The 17,330-nt window shown below is 43.0% G+C and overlaps 1 protein-coding gene across 3 annotated transcripts in view; it reads right to left on the bottom strand.

The window, feature by feature from the left end:
* Positions 1 to 2,032: 2,032 nt before the first annotated feature.
* The window catches only part of RAB5B (RAB5B, member RAS oncogene family), a 15,693-nt gene continuing 395 nt past the window's right edge, over positions 2,033 to 17,330 (bottom strand). Inside the window, exons 1-7 of one of the 3 annotated variants that reach the window (XM_010839202.1) lie at positions 16,949 to 17,306; positions 16,318 to 16,376; positions 7,232 to 7,493; positions 5,993 to 6,144; positions 5,601 to 5,723; positions 4,955 to 5,048; positions 2,033 to 4,644 (exon numbers count right to left, since the gene is read on the bottom strand). In XM_010839202.1, the coding sequence (XP_010837504.1) occupies positions 4,529 to 4,644; positions 4,955 to 5,048; positions 5,601 to 5,723; positions 5,993 to 6,144; positions 7,232 to 7,394 (648 nt within the window). In that variant the 5' untranslated portion in view covers positions 7,395 to 7,493; positions 16,318 to 16,376; positions 16,949 to 17,306 and the 3' untranslated portion in view covers positions 2,033 to 4,528. Of the gene's footprint in view, positions 4,645 to 4,954; positions 5,049 to 5,600; positions 5,724 to 5,992; positions 6,145 to 7,231; positions 7,494 to 16,317; positions 16,377 to 16,948; positions 17,307 to 17,330 lie in introns of those variants that run through there. The other 2 variants (XM_010839200.1, XM_010839201.1) reach the window with 2 other exon arrangements.

The following is a 17,330-nucleotide window of genomic DNA, read 5'->3' as shown; positions in this document are numbered from 1 at the left end:
TATTTTCAGGAATGAGGGCAGAAATGGAGTCTAAACAGTGGTTCAAAGGCTTCGAGATTCCTTGGTCTAACAATTTCTCCTCAAATTGTAGAAATAACAACACTGAATAACCATCTTTTATATTTTGCTTAGTTGTCAATTTATTTTAAAAGGTCGTTATTTAATGACATTTTAACACCTCAAAGTAGGAAGATTATAGTTGCTCATAATATCAGAGTAAAGGACACTAACATAAATTGTTTGCTATTACCCTTTTATCATTTGGCTAGGGAAAACTTCGGAGAAGGCAATGGCACCCCACTCCAATACTCTCGCCTGGAAAATCCCACGGACGGAGGAGCCTGGTAGGCTGCAGTCCATGGGGTCTCGAAGAGTCGGACACGACTGAGCGACTTCACTTTCACTTTTCACTTTCATGCATTGGAGAAGGAAATGGCAACCCACTCCAGTGTTCTTGCCTGGAGAATCCCAGGGACGGGGGAGCCTGGTGGGCTGCCGTCTATGGGGTCGCACAGAGTCGGACACGACTGAAGCGACTTAGCAGCAGCAGGGAAAACTTGTCATTGGCGAGCTGTGGACCTGGGGCAAACGTACCCAACACTGCCCTCTAGAGGTGAGAAGGCTCAGTTACAACCTTACTTTAAAAGTCAACTGAGCGACCAACACTTTGACTTTTTCCCCCCACCTTTAACTTTGGAAGATCATATCCCCTCCTTCCCTTTCTTCTTTCCAAAACTGAACTAGAAGAGCTTTTACTAGAAATGAAGAAGTCGTGTGGGGGTGGTAATATAAAGAAAGGGGAACCGACAGTGAAAAGGTAATTTTGGCTCTAAGGTTTTTGGAAAAAAAGATTCCCAATTTACTGTACAATTTAATCATCAGACAGGGCTGATGCCCAACCTATCCTTCCAGTCTTAAAAAACAGGCTCAGTCCAAGGATACAGAGGAATCAGTTAAGGATTATCTGAAGCCATGAGATGAGATTTCTGCCTTGTAACTGTCACCCTACATAAAGCTACACATAGGCTTTATAGAATTGACCTTTTAAATCTCAAAAATTTTCATTTTACAGAGGAAACTGAGGCAGAGAACAGTTAAGTAACTTGACTAAGGCCATAGTTAATAAACTGTCAGAGGTGGGACTGAATTCCAGGCTATCTTTCCTGTCCTTCAGATTCTTTGGAATTTAAAACTCCTCCTGCAACCACACCTAACCTTTTCTCTGTATCATTCTCCCCGACCACTTCCACTTAGACTGTGAGGGTCAGAGCTTCAAGAATACATGGAAAAGGAGGAGAATTTCCTGCTGAAATCTTCCTATTGGGGTAGAAGTCACATGATCAATCAACAATGTTAATTCAGTGATTTTTTAAAAACTTTCTTTAGGTCATGGACCCCTTTGAGATACTAATTAAGGCAGTGGGCCCTCTCCCTAGAGAGGTGCACATAAATTTTTGCATAATACTTAAAAGTATTTACAAACACCTCTCCCTCCAGTCTCATCAACTGTCTGCCCACAGGTCCATAGATGACCAACCCCTTCCATATATACATTCTGTAAGGACAGCCTAAAAAACTAAGCTAGGGACAGATTTGATGAGCTCTCTAATGGCTTGCAGTGATTAAACAGCAGTAAAAGGGCTATTTTACAAATTGGATTATCTCACTAGGAAAGATGAGTAATGAGTTACCAAGATGCAGGGCTTCCTTGGTGGCTTAGCAGTAAAGAAGGTTCAATCCCTGGTGGTAAAGATCCCCTGGAGGAGGGCATAGCAACCCACTCCAGTATTCTTGCCTGCAGAATCCCATAGACAGAGGAGCCTGGCGGGCTACAGTCCATAGGGTCACAAAGTTGGACATGACTGAAACAACTAAGCATGTACATACATACGCACGCACACGTGCATGCACCAAGATGCAAAGGCAGGTGTGTTTCTGGTTCAGTAAAACATTACTGGGTTGCCTTGCAAATTTCTAGTATTAGAGAAATAGCAAAAAAAAAAAAAAGAGAAGAGAAGAAGCAACACTCCAATACACCTTTTTTTCTCCTTTTTTACTTACATTAAATACATCGGTAAATCAGCAGTCGCATTCTGTTACCACGATTGTTATGTTGGGAGAGGAAGAAAAGGGGAAAAAGGCAAATGCTTTCTTAGAGGCAAAAAAAAGAAAAAGATACCCCCCCTTAAAAAACAAACAAACTGATCAGAAGAAAAAATGAAGAGCTGGGAAATAAAAACTAAGATTCCCCAAGCCCACCAGAGCTCAAAGAAAAGCAGAAGAGCTCCTAGAAAGTAGAAGGAAGGCAACAGACAGGCCCATAAGTTAAGGCCAATCCTGTTCCTAAGGGGGGTAGTGGAAGGGAGAAGCCTGGAGAAATGGTTTCCCAGCCCCAAGGCAATGAAACGTCTTCACTCCTGCTCCATGGGGAAAACTGCACAAAGAACTTCATTTCTCAGAAACGTATGAGAGCCATCCTAGTTCTTCCACTTCTAAGGACACACTGGGTGCTTTAGGGGGCTAATGGGTGCTAGGAAAAGAGGGGGAGAATACGCGTCTCAGGGCCGTGGGAACTAAGGCTGCCCCTGGGAAAGGAAGGGAATTGAGGCATAAGTGGAAGAACCTAAGCTCAGTCCTTCAGAATCTCAGCGTCATGGATTTCTCAGCTGCTCTGGGACAGAAAGCAGTCTACAAGCCCAAAGGGCAGAATGGTTCCTAGTTCACTATGGCCTCTCCTATCTTATTTCCCCCAATTTCCCCAAAATTCTAAGCTAGAACAAGAAGGAATTTAGAGTTCTCTCTTGCCTTGATGGCTTCCCAAAGACATTCTAAAATATCTGATGAGGGACGTGGAGAGAGGCTAGAGATTTAGAAAGGACCAATGTCCTCTGGTTATGTGAGACAGTTGTGAGGGACCTTGAGTGCCAGTCATTCCCTGTCCACAGGAACAGGTGTTATGATATGAGGGGGCCACAGGTAGACCTCTGTGGTACAACTCCCTAGTGGTATGTGGATTAAACCACTGGCTGCATGGGGGATGGGTTTGGGGCAGTAAGCATGACAAACTGAAGATACTAACAAAGGAGAAAAGAAATCGGGTCTGATGGGAGGTAGGGGGGCAGAACAGACTGTACAGTGGGAATAAAGATCATACCTATTTACAGGGAAGTAGAAAAGACGTGGTAATGGGTGGATCAAATTGAATGGGAACCCTGGAAAAGCACAGAAAACTCCTCCCTCTGGCCGGACTCTTCTTCACTCCCCTACAGTGAGTCGCCTATGCTATCCTGAGACTGTTCTCCAGCTGCTCAGTTAATTTCCCAGGAAAGGTAAATCTATACCCAAGAGTCAGGTTGGCAAGAATATAGGTGAAGTAAGAATTAGAGGAAGCTAGCAGTGGAGATTGGGCTTGACTAGCTGCCACCGGTAAAGTTCTTTGCAGCCCCTCCTCAAATCTCATATACACATTGGATTCCACTTAATTAAAAAGAGGGCAAGTAAATCAACCAAACCGCCCATTAAACAAGTATCACAACTGAACTACCATCAATTAAAGTGCAAACTGCAGGGGGATATGGTGGCTGGGGCTGAGGCCATCTGAAGGCCAGAGAGAAAAAAATGCCTAAGTCAGAGGATGGGTATCAGAAACTGGTCCCTCCTCCATTTAGATCACAACAGAGCCAAAAGGCAGGCAACCAGTGAAGATTCTTTGGAGGACTCTGGGGTCCGGAATCTCCCCCATTATGGGGGAGAAGCTACCTAAGAAGCTGGGTGAGGGGGAAATAGGCCTTGGAAGAGTTCTTGAGCCACAGATGACACTGCTTCTCCACCTCTTCCACTTCTGCCCAGTCAGACAATAGCAAGACTCCAACCTGGTGCCCGGGAGCTGGCCGTCCCATTCCCACCTCTACCTAGAAAAACCCTCCACAAGGCCAACTCATGGATGCTGCAGTGCTTTCAGATAGGAGAATCTCCAACCAAACAAAAACAAAAAGGCAATGTTTCCTTACTACCCCCTGCTCTGAGCCTTACTTTCCTCCAAGGCCCTTAATGTGACTGAACTGGAAACCTTCCTCAGTTCCTAGGTTTACCACCTTCTCCATCCTGGGGAGAGGAGGAAAAGGAGATCAAGAACAGAGACTGACCAAAAGCAGAAGGGGCAGGGGCAGGAGACAAAAAAAAAAAAAAAAATAAGTTTTCTGAAAAAATGGGCAGAAGGAGGAGGAAAGATGAGTAGGTCACTGTCTTGCACCTATAATACAAAGTGAAGAAAGTTTGTTTTGGAAGGTAAGTCCTGGGGGATCTGACCCCCAAGCCCCAGAGTAGGGGTAGGAGGCCAGTGGCAACAGCTGCCTGGTGTTGCTGCTGAAGCGTTAAAAAGTGCCATGACGGAGCTGTCAAGAGGCAGCCCTTGGGAGCCAGGGCTCAGTGTGCTGTTACCGTAGGGGCTGTGTGCTGAGGGGTGGGGATGGAGGTTATTTCTTAGCTCTCGTGCTAGCTCCATACTTGTTTGCTGCTAGCCACCCCCTCAGTTGCTACAACACTGGCTCTTGTTCTGCTGGGACTGCTCGTGAAGATCCACACCCCGGGTTCGGCCTGCTGCACCCCCCAGATTCTGGGGTTCACTCTTTGGCAACTTCTTAGCTAGAAATAAAAACAGAAGGGAACAAAGTATGGTAGATTTTACTCATTTCCCCAAAAAAGATTGGGGGAAAGGGGAAATGTGAGAGACTAATGTTCTCAAGAGGGGAGGGTTCATTGCAAACAACATTGAAGATGAGGGAGCTCAAGCTGGAACGAAAGGATGGAGGTCACGATGGAAGGTTACAGTATTTCCACACCTAAAGTTTTCATAAAGGGAGATACTCCCATTTACCTTTATGACCTGGGTTAGTGATCTTGCCTAGAGGCAAGGGAAAAATGACAGGAAGACCTCAGGCTGCTCTGACCTTACCTATTGCCAGGAAGAGATCGTTCACGTTCATAGCTGTCTTGGCTGAAGTCTCCATAAACAATAAGCTGTTGTCATCTGCATACGCCTGGGCCTCCTGCAAGGGGTGGGGTGTACTGGTACTCAGACTGTAGGGCAGAGACAAGTACTGCCTTTCCACTCCCATGCAGCACTGGAGCTAGGCAACATCCTAGGTTCCCTCCCCTCTGAGCCAGCTGGCCCTGGACCCATAATTTGGTGATGACTCCCTCAAGGGATATCCCATGGTCTCCACCACTTAATCCAACAAACAGATGTCAGGAAACTTAATTACAGGGAAGAAGGTAAGTTGGTTAGGGGCTTTTGGGTTCTGACACTTTTGAGTCCCTTACCTCAAATTCAATTGCTCCCTCCTTCCTCTTTTCACACTGGTACCCCCACAGCTGGTACTGGTACTCCCCTACCCCTCTGCTTTGGAATTTTCTTCTGACTCCTCTAAAATCTCCTGGCTGGCATTAGGGTCACAGTGCTGCTGTATTTAACTTGGTGCAGAACTGGGGAATGAGATGATGAATGTCCTCAGATGAGGTTTTCAGAGAGGGCAGGTTTGGAAAAAAGAGGTCCCAAGCACAGAGGGAGTGTGTCAGGAAGGACTCGGTGGCCAGCTTACTTCATACTCCACCATGCGCTTGTTGGCCAGGTCAGCTTTGTTCCCTGCCAGGGCAATAACGATGCTAGGACTGGCCTGTCGCTGTAGTTCTTTTACCCATGTCTTCGCTCGGGCGAAGGTTTCCTGGGAAAACACAAGGATGAGAATGGGTAGGCTGGAACAACTGCCAATCTAGGGCTATCACCTTCAGGTCCAATCTCAAAATTCACCTCTTCTAAGCAGCCGTTACTCATTGAAACCATTTGTTTCTGGTAATTCATTACCTCTGTCTTCTCAACACTTGGAAGCGTAATTTGTATTCTTATTTTGCTATTGCAAGAACCAGTTTTCTCTCCCCCACCTAATGTAATTCCTATAAATAAAAGCAAGGACAATCTTCTCAGCCCACTTACCTGATTAGTAATGTCATAAACCACAATGGCAGCTTGGGCACCTCTGTAGTACATGGGGGCCAAGCTATGGTATCGCTCCTGCCCAGCTGTGTCCCAGATCTCAAACTTGACTGTCGTGTCATCTAGACAAACAGACTGGGTAAGGAAGGCCGCTATGAATGAGAAAACAGAGGAGAAGTTGGTGTAAGTGGGAGAATGCACTGGAACATCCCACCCTCCTTCAAAATATCTCCACTGTCAGTCTAAGAGCAGTGACTACCCAGGCCGTTCAGCTACAGGAAAGGTTTAGCATTCTCCTTCTTATACCCTGGAAAGGTTTAGCATTTTCCTTCGGGTCCTGGCACCAGAATTAAGCCTGCTCTTGGCTAAATCCTTCCTGCCAGAAGTCTTTCCAGCTAAGGAATGGGGGCGCCATGGTAAAACTCTGAGGGCTAGAAAGAACCAGCTTTAATACCAGAGTCAACACTCTTCTAACCAAAACAGATTAAGAGATAATGAGAGACAATAAGCATCAGATAAAAGTCACATCAAGAACTGATTAGAAGATTTTAAAGCCTGATGTGAGGTCCCACCATTATATTATTTGGCTGTTAAACTTTTTTGTATCACTTCTGCTGGTCTAAGAATGTATTTCCAAGGTAAGTAATAAAAGTGGAGAAGGAGAAATATGGGGAGTTCTCATATTGAATTAGCACCCTATTTCGGGATAGTGGCAGAGAGAAGGTAGCCAAGGTAGGAAAGGAATATTTCTTTATCTTTTGTATTTAGTTCTAACCTCTGCTTTACCAGATGTGTGCATCGAAGATCATCTAAGGAGCTTTTCCAAACATACACGTCTATACTGCCATCAATCTCACCCTCCTTCCGAAACTAATCAGCCAATCTGAGGTAGGGCCCAGCATGCTCCCCAGGAGTTTCAGATGTACACCTTTGATTATGAGCCACTGCCTCAAATCAACCCTGCTCAAGATGACCCTCAACTGAACTTCACTGGGAAGAGGAAAATAGTCTGAGCTTAAAACAAAAAGTGTTTTTTTTTGGTGCTCAAAGGCCAACCTTTCTTTCTTCTAGGAAGAGGATGAACAGAGACCTGTTTTGGGGTATTCTGGCAATTTTTTTGTTTCATAAAAGATTTCCTTTTCAGGGAGCTAAGAGGGCCAGTGGCATAATCAGATCCCTAGATCTCCCCTTCAATTGCCCTTCTAAACACTAACTCTCTTCTCTCCCTGAAGTACTTACCTCCAATGGTGCTCTCCTGATACTCGTGGAACTGCCCTTTGACAAAACGTAATACCAGGCTAGATTTCCCCACTGCAGATTCACCCAGCAGGACCAGTTTGAACTGGCATATTTTGCTGGCCTGGGGCTGCCCATTGGGCCTGGCTGTGCTTCTGCTAGTCATGGCTAGATTATCAGAGTGGGAAAGGGTGGAGGGAGGGGGATGCCACAAAGCGGCAGAGGGGGGAGGGGGAGGGGAGGGGACGTCCAGGCTTCAACAATTCTGCAAGAAAAAAAGTGGGTAAAATTAAACATAGGGCCATGACAATGGCAATCATTTTTTAAGAGAAAGGACAGAATCTCCATTTCTTTGCTCCAATAAGGACTTAAGTCTTATAATCACCCACCATTAAAAGCTTACACCACTGAGCGGGTCCCAGGCACCTGGCACTCAGTGGTTAAGAGTGGACATCAAGAAAATAAGAATAGCATTTAAAGTAGAGTGTGCTGCAACAGAAAGACTAAAAACTGCGTGACAGTAGTCTTTAATCTCCCAACCATTCCCCACCAGGTCTTCAAAGAACAGCAAATCGATCAACTTTTAGTTGGCCTAAAGAACACCCAGGTCCACCCAAAAGTGCCCCAGATCCCTACTATCTCTTTGGTGTCCTGGTGCTGTCCTTTTTTTACCCCTTTTTTCTAGCCTTCAAAATGAGAAATTCACTCTAGGGGTGTAGGTAACAGTCATCCCTGTGAAGAGCAAAGGGATAGCTTCTGGTTCTATATCCTTCATACATGACCATTTCTGAAAACTGACATTTCTGAAAATCAAACCAGGATCCAATTACCAGAAAAATCTATCCTCATTTCTGCTCAAAGGTAACAGAGAAACAGACTACGTTCAGTGTTAACTCTTTCCCTTTGTTTCTGCCACCCCTCTGAGTCTGAAAATCTATCAAGTCTGAGTCAGTAGGCTTGATTTACTCTCAACTTGCAGCTCTCTTCTTGATGCCTAGGGATAAGACTACTCTCGGGATAAGACTACTCTCCACACTGAAAAGGCCTAACAGCTATAGCCCTCCAAATCAGAGGCAGAGAAAGAAGGTGTACCTTCTAAACACATGCAGCAATCTCCAGAAGATGGCACAGGAATAAGTCTTCAAGCAATAAATACTTGATGAAAGAATATAACTGAACCACCTTCTCTACCTTATAAGTGGCTAGGAAAGCTGGTGGTACAGAGGAAAGAGAGAGAAGTTGGGACTTTGAGTGTTCAATCATCCAAACCTGACTCTGAGGGGAAAAGAACTATGAGATTCAAAGAAGTGTTAGCATGATCAGAACATGCAAAACCACCTCACCCCAAAACTAAGCACTGCTTGGACTGTACTTTGTTGGTTCAAATTGATGTTTCCCTTCTCCAAGACTGATTCTAGTGACTCCATAAACATCATATTCTGTGACATATATAGTGAAAAAATAATTGCTTTGGGTTAAATGTATCTGCAATATCAGGGTTAAAAATATATCTGCAATATTAGTAAACATGGAAAGGATAGAAAAGCCATAGAGGAAGAAGCATAGAGGAACAAAAGCTGTGGAGTCCAATTCATTGGATTCATTTTAGTTCTGCTTATTAGCTATGAACTTTTGGACAAAATACTAAATCTACCTGTGCATCTGTTTCCTCATCTGTAAAATGGGATAACAGTCTATGAGCACCTACTTCAAAAGGTGTTGTGAGGACTAAATGCAATAATACATATAAAGAACATAAATATTTGACAAAAGGTACTATTAAGCTACTAATCATTATTAATATGACATCAAGAAAATTTCTCTTCCTGAGCCTTACCTTCTACCTTTATAAAATGGAAAAAATACCTATCTTGTACAATAGCCCTAAGGATTACGTGAAACATGTGTTTAATATAGAGCTAATAAATAGTAAGACAGGTATTATTTAGTGGCCCTGATTCACAGAAATAATCAATTTAATATATTAAAGGACATCTCAATATTAGTTGTTATCAATATAATCCTAAAGAGCAGCCATCACATGAAGGAGGTAGAGGAAAAAAAGAGAAAAAAAAAAGTGTAAGAGAAAGTTAACAGAGAAATGAGATAGAAATGAGAAAGCCCAGAAAAGTCTCAGCATAGACTAGATTAAGACAGAGGACTGAATAAAATTACTCTGATCTTACTGGGTATTTTGTAGTCCCCCAGGTCAATGAGTCCTAAGAATTCAGATATACATGTGCCACTTTGTGATGAACTTTTCACTGGTTTATGATGAAATGATTAAAATTAAAATGATACAGCAAGTTGTTCACAAAGCTAAATTTATTCAATTTAAGAGTATCCTTTATAACATGATTTCTAACTTCTTAGTATCAATTTTCTCTCAAAGGTAAATATGTATTTATTGCATGGATAAGCCTCTAAGACCTATAGTTCAATTTTAAAAAAAGCAAAACACTCGGCTGATTCTATTTCTATAAACAAAGCAAAATTCTACAAAGACAAAGGTATGGAAAGATACATACTCATCTTCCCTCTAGGGAGAATGAGACTAAGGAAAATGGTATGTAAAGAACTCAGATATTTTCATGCTACATAAATCTTTCTTTTATTAACAGGAAATATATAAAGTTTCCTACATAACTTTTTTTTAAAATAAATAATGGTGTTGCTAGTCAGTAGTAAGCTTTTTAAATATACTTATGTGGAAAAACAGAAACCCTTAAATTTGTCTGTTAAATCCAAAATTCTGGGAACCAGTACTGCAACTGCAAGAATTAGTATTAATTAGCTTCTTAACTACTAGTCACAGTTCTTTAGCTCTTTTCATCCTCAAACCTTTAAAGGAGTGTTTTTATTGTGTAAGCCAAGTAGTGATCCTGAAATTGCTTGGTGGATCATGATCAGTATATTAAAAAAAAAAAAAAGAAAGAAATTACCATGTGGCATGCAAATAATAAGCACAAGAATCATTTTGTGAAAATGCTTCTTCACTTGTGGTTGTATGTACACACACTGAATTTTGATGTAAAAAAACTTTTTTTTTTTGAGCCATGATCAAAAAAAAAAAATTCAACAAACATTGCTTTGGAGAGGCCTGCCACTGAAGATGGGTTAGTAGGAAGTCTAATCTCTGGCTGGCCTACAAAAACACTTCCAGGTGAAATTAAGATGAGGGCTGAATATAGCTCTCCAGGGGTCAGAGGTTTTCTAATCCTGCCACTAAAGTTATGGAGCAATTAGGAAAATGGAATGCTAAAGTCAACAGAGGCAGTCCTGCGCAGTGGTAAGGGCTCTGGAATCAGGCAAGCCTTAGTTTTTTCTCTGCTTTGTTAATTAACCCACTGTGATCCTAGGCCACTCACTCCTTTTACCTTTCTTAGCTTCAGCTTCCTTATCTATGAGGATCTGGGGGTGGAGTAAGAAGGATAATAGGGGAAAATAGTAAAAGGCAGAATTTGAATTCAAAGTTCTGGGTACCTTTAAGAAATATGTTTCTTTATACAGTTTCTCAGCATCTGTGAGGATTATTTTTAAAAATATATTTATGTAATACTTCATATACATTGTTTCACAGGTAAAGAGGATAGGCCATTATAACTCTACACTTGAAAACAGATGAAATGATAGGGAGAAAAAAAAAACCTACAGATGATAAGCTGATTAAGTTTCCTTTAGGTTGATACACATATACTATACTCTTAAGAAACAACAGGAAAAGTGACTAGATTCTTTGACTTACTTCCTCACATTTCAAAGCAACTGATCCAAGGGGCAGAACACTAAGTTAGAGTGAACTGAATTCTCATTTGCAGACACATCTTTCTAGGCCTGGGAAAAGAGTAGGAGTTGGAAGTGTGAAGATAGGAAACAGTAGGGAATTCCCTGGCGGTCCAGTGGTTAAGACTCCATGCTTTCATTGCCTGGGTTCAATCCCTGGTCAGGGACCTGCAAGTGGCATGGCGTGGCCAGGAAAATAAAAAAAGGTAGGAAACAGTCACAGACACTCGGGTCGAAAAGCCCCTCGTCACTGACCCCAACAGATGGTAAGTCAAGCCAGAGTCAATAAGCAAACTTTCTTGAACTGTCAGAGATTAGTAACTACTGGGTTAGGAAAGACTAACTCCCACTCCAGTATTTCAGCTCAAGACTGTGTCCTATCTCCTCTGTTCACGGTAATTGACCAGCTGCCCATCTCTGTGCCTTCATCTTTAATCCCAGCTTGTTAATAAGAGTATCACATTTTCTATGCAACAGCTAGACTCTTGAAAGATCAGGGGTACAGAAATGGAATAATACACATAAGATTCAATTGATTTCTCCCCTATTCTGGTGATGATTTTTTTTGCTGACAATTGACAGTGGGCAAACGAGCTATCCGAAGGCAAAAAACTAAACACAGCCAACCAGTCAGGTGGTGTGATGACTATTACCTTCAAACCTGAGGCAAGAAAGGGAGGAGATTTTTCTTCCCTTCAGCCCTTTCAGTTCAGATGAGAATGACTTAACTTCCCTCAGAATTCCAGCTTCACAAGAATGGCTTATCAAATGACTAAGGCTTGACTCTGTCATCAGTCCACTGGGGAAGGGGAACGTGGAGAATGAGGGGCAAGTTCTTTAGTGTAGGTAGCTCTCCCAGCAGAGGAAAATATGAACAGGAAAGCTTTCTAAGGGACTTCCCTGGCGGTCCAGTGGTTAAACTCTGAGATTTCACTGCAAGGCGGGCAAGAGTTTGATCCCTGGTTGGGGAACCAAGATCCCACAAGCAGCATGGCAAAAAAAAACAAACAAACAAGCAAACCAACACAAAGGGTTGTTAGCAGCTTAGCCTGCTGATGCCTAGTAGGGCAGGACTCCATTCCTCAGATCCCTTCCCACTTGGTAACTTTGAGTTCCTATGTCAATTACATATGATGTGTATGTTAGTCACTCAGTAGTGTCTCTTTGTGACCCCGTGGACTGTAGCCTGCCAGGCTCCTTTGTCCATGTCCATGGAATTCTCCAGGCAAGAATACTGGAGTAGGTTGCCATTTCCTTTTCCATGGGATCTTCCCAACCCAGTGATTGAACCTGGGTCTCCTGTACTGCAGGCAGATTCTTTACCATTTGAGCCACCAGGGAAGCCCAACTACATATAATGGATGCCTCCAGAAGTCTGTCATCTATCAATAGAGACTGAGTTTCAGATAAAGAGCCACTGGAGTCTAGCTCCCTCCCTTATGTTAGCCGTATAAATTCAGTTTTGCAGATTAGAGGCAGTTTAGAGGTCATCTAGTCCAATCTGTACTTTACAGTGAGGAAACTGAGGCAAATAAAATCAACCAACTTGCCCATACAGCCAGCTATCACACAACAGATTAGTAGCAAATATCCTTCTAGCAAGTACTCCTAGTAAGGCACTCTTGCTCCTATAATACCACTATACCACTTAAGGAAGCAGGAGATGCTGAACTCTGAACTGAAATTCAAAGAAAGTACCAGGACAGGAACAAGAGCTTAGACTGGATAGTTTCTGCCTCTATACAGTTTGGATAAGTACTTCCTTTGGGACTGAAAACAAGTTAGGAAGCCCCAGGCCTTCCCTGGGAACTAGAATCTAGTCCCATATCCTTCTGATAGAAGCAATCATTTATTACTATGCTTCTCTAAAAGGTCTTGACCAACCCCTGCCAGGAGAGCTGAAATAGGAGCAATTCAATGGCGGGCACTAGGGAAAGAAGTGGTAATTTCTGCAGAATTCAATGGGCCGTGGGATTAATGTGAGATTTACTGAATAGAAAGACAGCACAGAAGCTAGTAAGTGTCTTCAACTCTCCAACTTTGTTTAGACCCCAAGTTACCAAAATCTTAAATTGAATTTCACTACTTGGCTCATTGCACTGATCCAATGTTAACCAATGAGTCATGGGCTTAAAAGAGTTTTTCTACTTCCCCTTACCCTCTCCCTGCTGTGCAGTAGCTCCAGTCATGTTTGACTCTGTGTAGCCTACCAGGTTTCTTTGTCCATGGGATTTCCCAGGCAAGAATACTGCAGTGCGTTGCCAGTTCCTTCTCCAATCCTCTCCCTTATATTTCCCCAAAAGCAAAAAAGCACACTTAATCTCTTATCAGCATGGTACTGCAAAGTCCCTCATATTGACCTAGGAAAGACTGGAATGCCTTTCTCCACTTTGTCTGCCTAGCAAATGCCTAATGTATCTTTTAAGGACAAACTCAAATGTCACATTCTCTGTGAAATTGTGTAATTACCCTCTCACCCCAAGAGAATTCACCATTGCTTCCTCTGGAATCCCATAGTATTAAGACTACATTCTTGGGAATTCCCTGGTGGTCCTGTGGTTAGGATTCAGGGCCTTCACGGCCTGGGGCCAGGTTCAATCTCTGGTTGGGGAACTAAGATCCCACAAACCATGTGGCCTGGTCAAAAAATAAAAAAGACTGCATTCTTATCACAACATTTACTACATTATTTAAGTGTATCTGTCTGCTCTGCTAAACTAAGAACTTCTCAAAAAGAGTGACTATTTATGTCATTTTCAATCTCCAGAGCAAAACACAATGTCGGGGTTCCTAGTTCAGGCCTCCCTGTCCATCACCAACTCCCGGAGTTCACTCAAACTCACGTCCATCAAGTCGGTGATGCCATCCAGCCATCTCATTTTCTGTCGTCCCCTAGTAGGTATTCATTAATGTCAAAGCAATCCTGCTTGCTTCCTCCATCTACTCCTCCCCTTCTGGACAGAATCTTATTTCCATTTGGGAACGTTTTTAATAGGCCAAATTGCTCTCTCGCCTGTTTGTCATCTCCCCTGGATAGAGGGCCCTCTTGGGACCCAGCCCACAAGGTACTGTTGCAACTCACATGGGCTAACTGCTTTTCCTGTCACCCGTTACTTTACTATGCTTCAGATGGCCTAATCACACCAAATATGCAGCCCTCCCACTGTAACACTGAGGCAACTATGGTTAAAAACAAAGTTTTCTGAATCTTCAGTTAATGTTAAGTGCTAAAAAAAACTTTGGTTCAATATCTCCATTAATTCTTAAACTTAAGAAACACAAGTTTAAAAAAAGGAAAAATAAAAAATCATACATCTGAAAAGGTTTCTGCCCCTCAACAGAAACTACAACCTGACCTAGAATATGCACACTTCGCTCACCTGGGTGGCTCCTTACTCAGCTCAGTTACTGTTCAGTCAATGACTAAATCTTTCCTAAAACACTCTTTTGGGAAGTGGGAGTGTATTGTGTAGGGTTTTAAGGTATCCCTCCTCCAACCAGGCTGTTGCATTTCCTTAATTTAAATACACTGTCTCACACTTTGGTTATTACTTACCAATCTGAAATGCCATAGGATTAGGGAGCAGGCACTTGCTTCTCATACCTATGTCCCCTCCTAAGTCAAATTCGTATCAGTGAACACAAACAAGCAAACTGTAAAAGAGCAATCCTTGCTCCTGGGCAAAAAGAAGGGATGAGGTATGACTTCAAGAGCAATGGGAAACTCCTCTTCTCCAAATATATTTTTGTAACTCCAGATCTATGTTTGAAATTCTATACTGATAATTTCCATTCTTTAACTCCCTCTTTAAAAAGCAAGAACTCTTGGGAGGATTAATACTTTAAATGACTATTCGTTATTTACACCCTAATGTGGAGCAATTTTAGACCATTTTTCTTGAAAGTAGGCTTTGATTAAGGGGAAGGTAGAAAAGATAAGAAGAGATGTATAGAAGAAAGTGACAAAAAAAAAAAAAAAGGGACAGGATACCATCAGGATGTAGGAAATGGCAAAGCCTAGTGAGGATTTAAAACACATACACATCTACACAATTTTCTCTAGGACTGGCTTTGTAGAAGAGAAAACAAAAGCTTCTGGAGGGACAACAATCAAGGTTTCCAAGGGCACTGTACAAAGGCTGGGAACATCACAGGGCTTCTAAAGCCAGTAAGGACAAATTCAATTAATAAGGTGGTGTAAAAAAGTGTCCCAGTTGTGTTGAGGTTTAGAGGAAAACCAATTTCAAAGCCAGAAAAATTTGGAAGCTTCTCATATCACTAGAGAAAGACAGACACAAAGGGCCTTTAGAAGAACCACCATCTTCTTTGGGGATAATGAAGGGAGAGTCATATAATTTGAACATGCAGAGACCATGAACCACAGGACAGAAATCTCAAATTCCTCACTTTAGCAAAGATGCCAGTAATTTTCCCAAACAAAATGATTCACTTTAACTTTTCTTTCCTGCCCATAAAAGAGAAAGACGTTTTGGCCACCTATTTGGGCATTTCCTTAGGATACCCGGGAAGATCCTCTTGAAGAGGCTTCCCTGGTGGCTCCAGATGGTAAAGTGTCTGCCCGCAATGCGGGAGACCTGGGTTTGATTCCTGGATCGGGAAGATCCCCTGGAGAAGGAAATGGCAATCCACTCCAGCACTCTTGCCTGGAAAATCCCATGGGTGGAGGAGCCTGATAGGCTACCGTCCATGGGGTCGCAAAGAGTCGGACACGACTGAGCGACTTCACTTTCCTTTTAGGATCCCAGTGCACAAGTAGGGTGTGTGCGTTTGTGTAAGAATGTGAAGGGATAACCCAGAGTACAGCTCTCTACTTGTCTGAATTTGATAAAAGCAAGACAGAATGAACTGTGAAAGGAGCACAATAAATAACAGAGTATCATCCCAGAAGGGAAAACTGGAAAGGAGAAGCCAGAGCATGGTGGGAACATGAAAACAGAACTGCCTTTGGTGGCACATTCCCCAAAGTGAAGTAAGATTAGTTTGATCTACTGTCTCTTATCTCTGACCTTTCTGGATGAAATGAGCAGGGTATATATGGGAGGTTTTACACTTTTTACACTTCCATAAAACCTGAATATTTTAATATGTACATACCACTTGTCTAATTAAAAAGAAAGTAGTTATAAAATACAGTGGTATAAAATGGAAAAAGGAGGAAGTATAATAAGGGAAAATCCAGTAAGCTCCAATCTATGGGGGGAACTAAGGAGGTCAGTAGACTGTTAAAAATATATGAGGAAGGGACCTCTGCGTCTTAGAAATCCATCTTCCTTTTCTCTACTCACCTCCTTCCCCGAGTGCCTCTGTTTGACCCAGCTTTCTAATAGCTCAGAAACCCCGGCTCCTGAAGAAGGAGACAAAGAACGGGTGATGCCAACCTTCTGGAATGAAATTTCTCTCTTCCCCAAATCCCTTCCTCTGTGATATCACCTCATATTTCCAGGCTTGATTCCACATAATCATTACCTGCCTGGGAAATACCCAAGTCTAAGTACCACAAAAGTTTCACCAACTATGGTCAGACGATCTTTGGATGGTTGGGGATACATAAGCCCATTTCTAGAGCAGAAAATGAATCACTAATTCCCCACTTCCAGGTGAGAGATATGGTCCCCAATATAGACCACATTATTAAGCAGGAAAGAAAGGAACAAACATCCCCCAAACCCAACTTCTTAGCTTTTTCACAGGACATGAAACAGGAGGTAAGAAGAAACACCGAGACTGCAGCCTAAACCAGCTTGAGGCCAAGGGAGAGAGTAGGGGCTGAGTTGGGAACTGCCAACAGTCACAGAAAAAAAACAATTTGTCTTCACTGTCTACCCTGAGAGTATCAGAAAACTTCAACTTGCCACATCTCCACACCAATGGGAACAAAAGCGCGAGTACTCGCAAAACCCAAGGTCCCCAGCTCACCCTTCAGCATTCCCTGAAGTTCCCATCACTGATTCGTGGCCCTGCTTCCACTAGTCCGGCTACCTGAGTCTTCTAGATTAGGAAAGCTTTCTTCGCTTGTGTCAGTCCTCCCACACTGATCCCTCTCGGCTCAACTCTGGGGCACCCTAGTTATTTTTATAATAGCCACTTTGCCTGAAAAGAATGCCTCTTACCCAGTTAAGAGCCCTTCCCTCACCCTTCCAATGAGACCTCTCGAGAGTCCCACCCAGGTTCCCCTCGGGGCCAGGGCGTCGGGTTTGACCCCTCCTCACCTCCCGGCGAATGACTTACCTCACTCGCCGCCCAGTCCCTTTCCCCCAGCTCCTCCTTCTTCGGCGCCGCTCATTGAGGCCTGCCCCTG

The sequence above is a fragment of the Bison bison genome, unplaced genomic scaffold, assembly GCF_000754665.1.
Source record: "Bison bison bison isolate TAMUID 2011002044 unplaced genomic scaffold, Bison_UMD1.0 scf7180017864115, whole genome shotgun sequence".
NCBI classification, from domain to species: Eukaryota; Metazoa; Chordata; class Mammalia; order Artiodactyla; family Bovidae; genus Bison; species Bison bison.
This window is presented reverse-complemented; position numbering and strand designations above follow the sequence as displayed.